Here is a 7,472-nt window from a genome sequence, read left to right as displayed (position 1 = left end):
GAGACACAAAATATTCATATTCTGAGGAGGCGCAAATAGATTACGCAAAATGAACTCACAAAGTTCAGGACAGAGAGGAATGTTTTTGGTATTTAAATAAAACTCGGAGGTTTACAACCGCTCTGCAGCTCCCGGGAGATTTTCGCCGGTTCGAGCTGAGCTCCTGGTAAACAGCACTCCGGCTGCACTCATTAGCAGCACCGTCAGCCAGAAGTGTTTAATAAAGCAACCGCGTTAGGGCCGAAGCTATAGCCACAGTCAGCCGACGTTCACGCCATCCAGAAAGGGGCCTCGTCCTCCTGGGGAATTCTGACCCAAGCAAAGAGTCGTGTAGGTAGGAGACGTGAGGGAGGGTTGAGGGTCAGACCCAATGAGAGGAATACAACGATGCACCATCTGACTACATATTTACAGTCAGACGATCCCAGATTAAAATTTACTGATGAGGCCATAACATTTACTGCTGGATCACATTTGCACAGATTACAACCCAGAACGACGTGTTTTCTGACAGAGAGCGAGCCATAACCTCAGCGCTATTATTGTAATTACTGTTAAGAAATTGCAAGCAATGAAGAAGCAGAGCGTTTCCCACATGATGGAAATATGAACGAACTGTGCCCGTTGCATCGTTTGTGAGACAGAAGCGGACGAAAGGCAGATGGAATCGTTTTCAGATCGCATTTGGCCTTTTCTCAGTCTGGATGGCTTTATTCCTTAGCTTATTTACAGACCAACAAATGAATCTGAGAGGGGAAAATAAAAAGGAAGCACGAACATCTCCGTGAGGTCGGATGTTTACCCGGAGACAGCGCTGCCTTTTTATTGATAGCGAACAGCATGAACGGCAAACCTACAGAGGGATGGAGCTTCACAGGGAGCTTAATTAAGAAATAATGGAGTGATTTTTTTTATTTTATTTTTCATAATTGAGTCGTTTGAAATGCTGCAATAGTCTCACGCCGATACTTTCAGACGCCAGGCATTTAACACAAAATAAAATGGCTTGAAATTGGAATCCAACACGATTTGAGAAGCAAAGGGAGAGCATCTCTGATAGACTAAATGTGTGTGTGCTGCATTAATATTTGAACTGCTCGTGGTCTATGCATGAAAGGGAACAGAAATTGCACCTATTATGTGTGCGAATGGGCGCCGTGGCGTTCAGGTATTTTCACGCCACGTTCCCCGACAAAGGCTAAAGTGAATAAGTCGTCAACTGGCATTGAAATTCATATTGTATCCTTGGCTGGAGCTCCACAGTGCTCTCGCCACGAGCCGCACAATCGTCAAGGAGACATCTAATGAGGCAGGAGACAGAAAATATGGAGACCAGAGTCTTTAAAGGAGTCGGAGTATTGAATGGGCAGCCCTGAAATTCAATCAGAGAACCTTTTGTTGGAGCTCCAGGCTGGTGGGAGGGTGAGAACGAAACTCAAGAAGAAGAAAGGATGGAGCGAGTGACGGCGATGGGCTGGGACAATGCCAGCACTGGTCTGGTTTGACTCCCCGGATAATGAGCCGGCAGGCCGCCGCCCCACGGGATGACATCATCAGGAGGTCGGATCAGTCCATGAGGAGGAGGATTACCGTTGGAATCAGGGCCGATGTGGGATTGAGTAAAATATTCAGTGTAAATTGATGTTGCTTGTGGTTTGGTTTTGTCTCTTTCTTATGAGCGACAGAGGCCGGGTGAGGCGCTCCTGTGGCAACTTATAAAAGTGGAGGAGGGTCGGGTTTCATCTGGACGCCTCCTTTTTGGAGATTGTCTGAGCTCGACCAATCAGGAGGAGATCCCGGAGTAGTCTCAGAAGTTGCTGGAGGGATTTCATATTTAATGTGGCCTAGGAGCACCTTGGGATTCCCTAGGAGGAATGAGAAAGTGTTGCTGGGGAGAGGGATGTCTGGAGGAGGCTGCTTAGGCTGCTGCCACGGCGACCATAGCCCCAAATAAAGCAAAAGAGGATGGACGGGTGGAGGGACGGGGAAAAAAATACCCCAGAAAATGTGCCCACAGTAGTGCATTTTTAAATCCCTTAAGTGCATGTTTAAGATCCTCTGGAAGAGCCGTCCCTCTCGACAGCAATACACTCGGGGCCACGCGGAAAGCAGCTCCACGGTTTTGCCGCTGATTGACTCGCATTTCTGTCTAATGCACTTTGACCTTTATGGACACCCTTGAGAGGCCTGTCCGACTCTTCATCTGCTTGTTTTTTATTAAATGTCGGGCTGCTAAAATGCACTTTGCAGCCATAGTTAGTAGCACAAGATTGTTTTTGCTATGAGAATTTTATGTACTCCAGCTAATGGTCTTCAGTTGATTCCCCCTGTAAGGGCTATTGAAGGCTGAGAGCTCAGCTTTTCATCTCTCCGCAGTTGTCGTCACGGTGACTGCATACTGCCTCCTAGCGGCCGCGCCGGGATTGTCAGGCCTGATGCTGCATGATGATGATGATGCTTGAGTATGATCAGGAAGAGAGTTTTGCTTTATTTACAAATAAATAAAAACAACAACACTGTTTATCCTTGATTGCAGACAACACAAGTCTCAAAGAATACGCCTTGGGTAATGGTAAAATCAGTTTTATTTTCTAATAGCGGGGGATCAAAGTGATATTGGCACCCTGACAGATATTTTCCTCCACATAAAATTCCTGCTCTGGTTTTGGATTTGGTTGCCAGCACATCAATTGGGCTTTAAGAGGTTTTTAGGATGCCAGGAGGAGGAGCAGTAATTGTGGCATCACCTTGGGGGGGGGGGGGGGGGGGGGGCTTCTAGTGATAGGAAACCATCGAGTGCCACAAATGAAGTTCTAGTGACTGTGAAGTCAGGGTACACGCCAAAACATTTAGCAAAGATGCTACGGTGAAGGTTCCATCTTAATAAAGGCTAAAGAACCTCCTTTCAAACCAGTATGTGGGGGGGGGGGTCGTGTAAATAACAAGCATGAAGTAACACGAGAACATATTTCAAATCGCCTCCCACTTTAATTTTTATTATCAACAGCTCGATGACATCAAACGGGGATTGTGGTCCTGCTGCTCTTCAGGAACGCCCGCCGCCTTCGTAGGGAAACCGGAGATTCAGTTCCCCCCCCCCCCCCCCATTATTGTCAAAAACAAATTCAAGTCAGACCCTCAGGTCCCGACGGGTCCGCGGCGCCTCGAGTGCGGTGAATCAGAATGTGGCGCTCTTTAATCTGCCACATTTTCCTTTCCACTCTTCAGTTTGACAAACAGGATTTGAGCTGAAGCCCCCCCCTCCCCCCACGCAGCCAGCAGAGAGCTGCAAGTGTCTGTGTTTTTCCACCTCCCGCAATCTGAAAGAGCAGCTGCTACTAATCCTTCCGTCGCCGCGGAAACGTGGCAGAAGGCGAGCAGCGGTTCGGTCCGTCGTGTCGAAAACGCTCGAAGCCGCAGCGATCAGGGATCAAACCCGAGCCGGCCGGCCGCTGGGGATGCCGGGGATTCCGGGGGCGCCGGGTCATTTTGACATGTATGACGCCACCTCCTTCTCCAGACTCTGGGCAAAGCGGTGGTTGAGGAAGAGGAGCTGCCCGTGAGGAAGCAGGCGGCCGAGGAGAGCGTCAACGCGGTTGCTCCTCAGCAGGACCTGGAGGGAGGCGGGAGCTGTTAATCAGATTCTGGACGTCTGAGCGACCCGACCGACTCCCGAGTCCCGACCCAAACAGAGCTCAACCCTAACCCTAACCGGTTTCTGGTGGTATTTTCTCGCACCTTTATTTATGTTGTGCGTTTTGCCGCCGCTCACCTCGCTGCCCTGCCCCAGCATGTGCAGCTGCTCCAGGCAGTGCCGGCTCAGGTTCCGCAGCGTCCCTTCCGCCAGCAGAAGGTTCTCGTGGGCCTCGCAGACCAGCGTGAAGCCCAAACTCTGGACGCCGAGCCACAGAGCGCTCGTCTCCTCATTGAAGGGGTCTCCGGCCCTTAAACGCACCACCCCGGTGTCCGCCTCCTGCAGGGCCAGCGCCTCCTCGCCGGGCAGCGCCTCCGCCGGAGCTCGGCCCGAGGCCTCCCGGGACAAGGAGGCGGCGCTCCGGACCTGCCTGAGACCCAGAGGATCGCTGGTTTATTAAACAGTTAAAGAGACATTAACTTCTTGCTTTGAAACCTCGTCACCTTGCTACCACGGCTAGCTTCTCCTTCTGCAGAAGTCGCCTCTCCTCCGGGGTCATTTCTTGGTGCTGTTCGGTAGAAATGGCTTCGTCTGGTCCGAACACCCGGGAGTAAAGCAGCCGAGTCTCCCCGGCACCGAGAGCACTGACCGGGCAGACGGTGTGGATCAGGAAGCATCGAACCATGTCGTCATTCGTGGCCAGAAGAACCAAAACAGACACGTTGTGTTTACTTCCGCCGCAGCGATTCTGCTGCTGATGCCCAACTTCCGCGTTGGTCACGTGACTGCTCTCGGCTTCCGTTGTTTTGAATTACTTAAACCAACAGATGGCGCTTGTGTTCCATTTTATATTATATTATAGTATAGTACAGTAGAGTATGTTTTGTTTTATATTATATTATTTTATTTTATTATAGTATAGTATAGTATGGTACAGAATAGTATGTTATGTTATATTATATTTTATTTTTATTTAATTTTATTATATAGAAACAAGTAAAACACTACCAGCTTGCATTTAGTCACTAAATAGTTTAATAACTCACTCACTATAATGTCAAAAAATAAATAAAATGCTCAATAAGTCTGATATTCATCTTACACATAAACCCAGACCTAAAGATCTTCCATTTATTATTATTAAAAGTTAGTCGATTTTTAATGTAAAGATCCTTCAACAATTAAACATGAAACGACGTCAATGACAGCTGAAGTTGGTGGAACTGAGCCGAACAGCTGTTATAAGCGATTGAGAGTAGAAGTCCAGCACATGAATGAAAAGACGACAGAGGCCTCCCTTGAGTGAGATGAGAACATGGTCTCAGCAGACAAAGAGAGGCAGTTGTTAATCCAGCAGCTGCTGCCGGTCACGCTTCTGCAGCCCTGCTAAGTGTGAGGCCCCTGAAAAGAAGTTGAGGAGCGAAGAAAGAAAATGTTCAACCAGCTTTGGTCCCATTCAACCCCACTGCCCTGTTAACCTCCTCACCCTCTGCCCTGCACGGACCCACCGAGGCCGATTCGAGGCCTGAGGCGGTGCTGATTCCAACGGTTGGCGGGATTTCTGTATTTCAAATAAAACCTCGCTCACATTCTGCTTTTGTTCATGTCAAAGCTGAGAGAGCAGCAACTGTGTTTGGTTGGATGTGTGTGTGTGTGTGTGTGTTTTGGTTTAATGAAAATTATGAGACACTGCAAAGAGACAGATTTGCAAAATAAATCATGATATAGCCTAAAAGGAGCGTGCTTCCACTCAACTGAGGAGGATGTCCAGCAGTGTGGGGACTCTTCCTCATGAAATGATCAAAACTCAAGTCCGGTCTCGTTTCCTGTTTTGCAATGATTGAAATTTGAGCTGAAATGTTCTTTTTTTTTCCCCCCACACAGATTTTCATTGCAGCAATTTAAACTGAGAAAAAGAGTTTCAACAGGAAGCTTACTTATGAAAGCAAGAAAAGTCTGAGCAGGTTTCTGTGAGTCACTGATGGAAAAAAGAAGCTGGCGAACAACAACAGGATGCCCGTTCTTTGTTTGGACCAATCACTGACGGGCCTGAGCGTTCGAATTGAAGGAAGGTGAAGCACCTGAAATAAATGTTTGTCTGGTCCAGAGAAGCTGCTGTACCAACTCTTACAGATGGATCCAGATTCAGCAGGCCATTAGCATTAGCAACAGCTAGCATTCATTTTGAGTTCAATCATGAAGTCATCACTTCTGTCTATCAAGACAGATTGTTGCCTTTTCAATGCTTCTGGAGCAACAAATCTGCTCTTCTAGATTGAATCATGATTGTAAGATAAAGAAAAGAGGGAAAAGAAGGTGAGAAGGTTAATTATTAATTGCTTCATGCAGACAAATGAGGTAGACATGAATAGACTGGAAAGTAAGCGTTAGGGTCACTGAGACAAGAGTAAATGCAATCTACAGATGCAAACAGACCAACACACACGGCAGGAAACGCCCTGATTTCAAACTGTTGAGGTGGCAGAAACATCAGATCCGTCACGCGTTGGCTCTGAGGTTTTCTTCCCTCGCTGCTGTCGAACCCATCAGAATACTTCCAACAAACGGCTGGCCGGCCGCCAGTCACCATCCCGGCGGAACCAGTCCCATTGCACACAGGAATGCATGTGTGCGTGTGTGTGTGTGTGCGCGCGCTGCAGCAGGGACGGACAGAAGAGGGAGACTTTGAAAAACAGGAACTTGCAGTGTGGACAGCATCCTGCCACATACAGAAGCCCAAACAGAACTGCAGACACGCCGTGTTTGGTGTTCAGATATGGGAAGACTAGTTCCGACTGGAGCCGCGACGCAGCCTCCAAGGGTCTGAGGTTTAGGAATACGGATTAAAGTTAAGAGAAAGATGATTCCATAAAGGTTCAGTGCTTTGATTTAAATGATTTACAACCGGCGTTAAACTCCAACAGCGCTGCCAGATTGAAAGTTTTTATTTAAGAAAAATAAAAGCCTGGACGCGTTGGACAAATTTTGAGTTTAAGAGCAAGAGGAATAATCCTAGTTCAAGAAATAACTGTACATCAAATGGAACACGCATTGGCCGTTTATTTCAGCAGCTCCCCCAACAAGCCTGTACCATTATCATTCAAAAGACGATAAACATTTTTCTCCCCACATTAAGAAATCAAAGCAAAACAAAGAAAAATGTTTCTTGGAACCAAAGTCGCCGAACGTTCCCGGACCTGCGGCATCAGAATGATCTCGCTGAACGATCAGCTAGGTAGCCGTTTCGCTTCGGCCTCTTCTTACAGAGAAAACACGAATAAAAATAACAAAAACTTACACACTGCTGTCAGAATGAAACGCATAGAGAAAGGCATAGTTAACGAATCAGTGACGCAATACGGGTAAATATAAATCATAAAAATGTGTGCGTGTGGGGGGGGGGGGGGTTATGAAAAAGCACCTTGCCATTTTAAAGTATCTAATTTAAGTGCTTGAATAAGAAATGTAAAGCAAAAGCCATCCTGAGGAGCCCGAGGCGGCGGGCGTGGCAGTGTGGTTTGGTGGAACTGTTGCAATGTGGCAGGGATTGTTGGCACCCTCAGCAGAATGATTTTTAAAAACGTAAAAAAGAGGCAGTGGTTATTTTAAAAACATCGCTCCAGGTCGTCTGCAAGAATCTGACCGCTGCACCTCAAAGGATTCCTCTCCTCAATTTTGCATAAAAACCCAACTTTCCTGTCGTTGAATGAATATTGTATAAAAATCCCATCGAGTCGGCTCGATTCCAGAAGGTGCTTCCTCGCTGGTGGGGGCTCTGAAAGGAGTTCGTGCTCAGTCTGTTTTTCGGGGGGGGGGGGGGGGGGGGGGTTGAGGGGGC

At 47.6% G+C, this 7,472-nt stretch overlaps 1 protein-coding gene across 1 annotated transcript; it reads right to left on the bottom strand.

Moving 5' to 3' along the window:
* Positions 1 to 3,301: 3,301 nt before the first annotated feature.
* Positions 3,302 to 4,366, bottom strand: ap5s1 (adaptor related protein complex 5 subunit sigma 1). Its single transcript, XM_068752329.1, has 3 exons — positions 4,138 to 4,366; positions 3,773 to 4,064; positions 3,302 to 3,613 (listed from the first exon to the last, which is right to left on the bottom strand). The coding sequence occupies exons 1-3, from the start codon at positions 4,317 to 4,319 to the stop codon at positions 3,485 to 3,487; spliced, it is 603 nt and encodes a 200-aa protein (XP_068608430.1). The 5' UTR covers positions 4,320 to 4,366; the 3' UTR covers positions 3,302 to 3,484.
* Positions 4,367 to 7,472: the final 3,106 nt, after the last annotated feature.

Source organism: Brachionichthys hirsutus, chromosome 18, assembly GCF_040956055.1.
Source record: "Brachionichthys hirsutus isolate HB-005 chromosome 18, CSIRO-AGI_Bhir_v1, whole genome shotgun sequence".
Taxonomy (NCBI): Eukaryota; Metazoa; Chordata; class Actinopteri; order Lophiiformes; family Brachionichthyidae; genus Brachionichthys; species Brachionichthys hirsutus.
The sequence above is the reverse complement of the archived record's forward strand: the minus strand, read 5'-3'. Positions and strand labels throughout refer to the sequence as shown.

Bases quoted from the DNA above. Each gene is read 5' to 3' on its own strand.
- ap5s1 (XM_068752329.1), bottom strand. From the start codon at position 4,319: ATGGTTCGATGCTTCCTGATCCACACCGTCTGCCCGGTCAGTGCTCTC. The intron at 4,065-4,137 runs GTGACGAGGTTT...TCTGGGTCTCAG, and splicing joins AAGCTAGCCGTGGTAGCAAG to GCAGGTCCGGAGCGCCGCCT. The intron at 3,614-3,772 runs GTGAGCGGCGGC...GCCTCCCTCCAG, and splicing joins TGCTGGGGCAGGGCAGCGAG to GTCCTGCTGAGGAGCAACCG.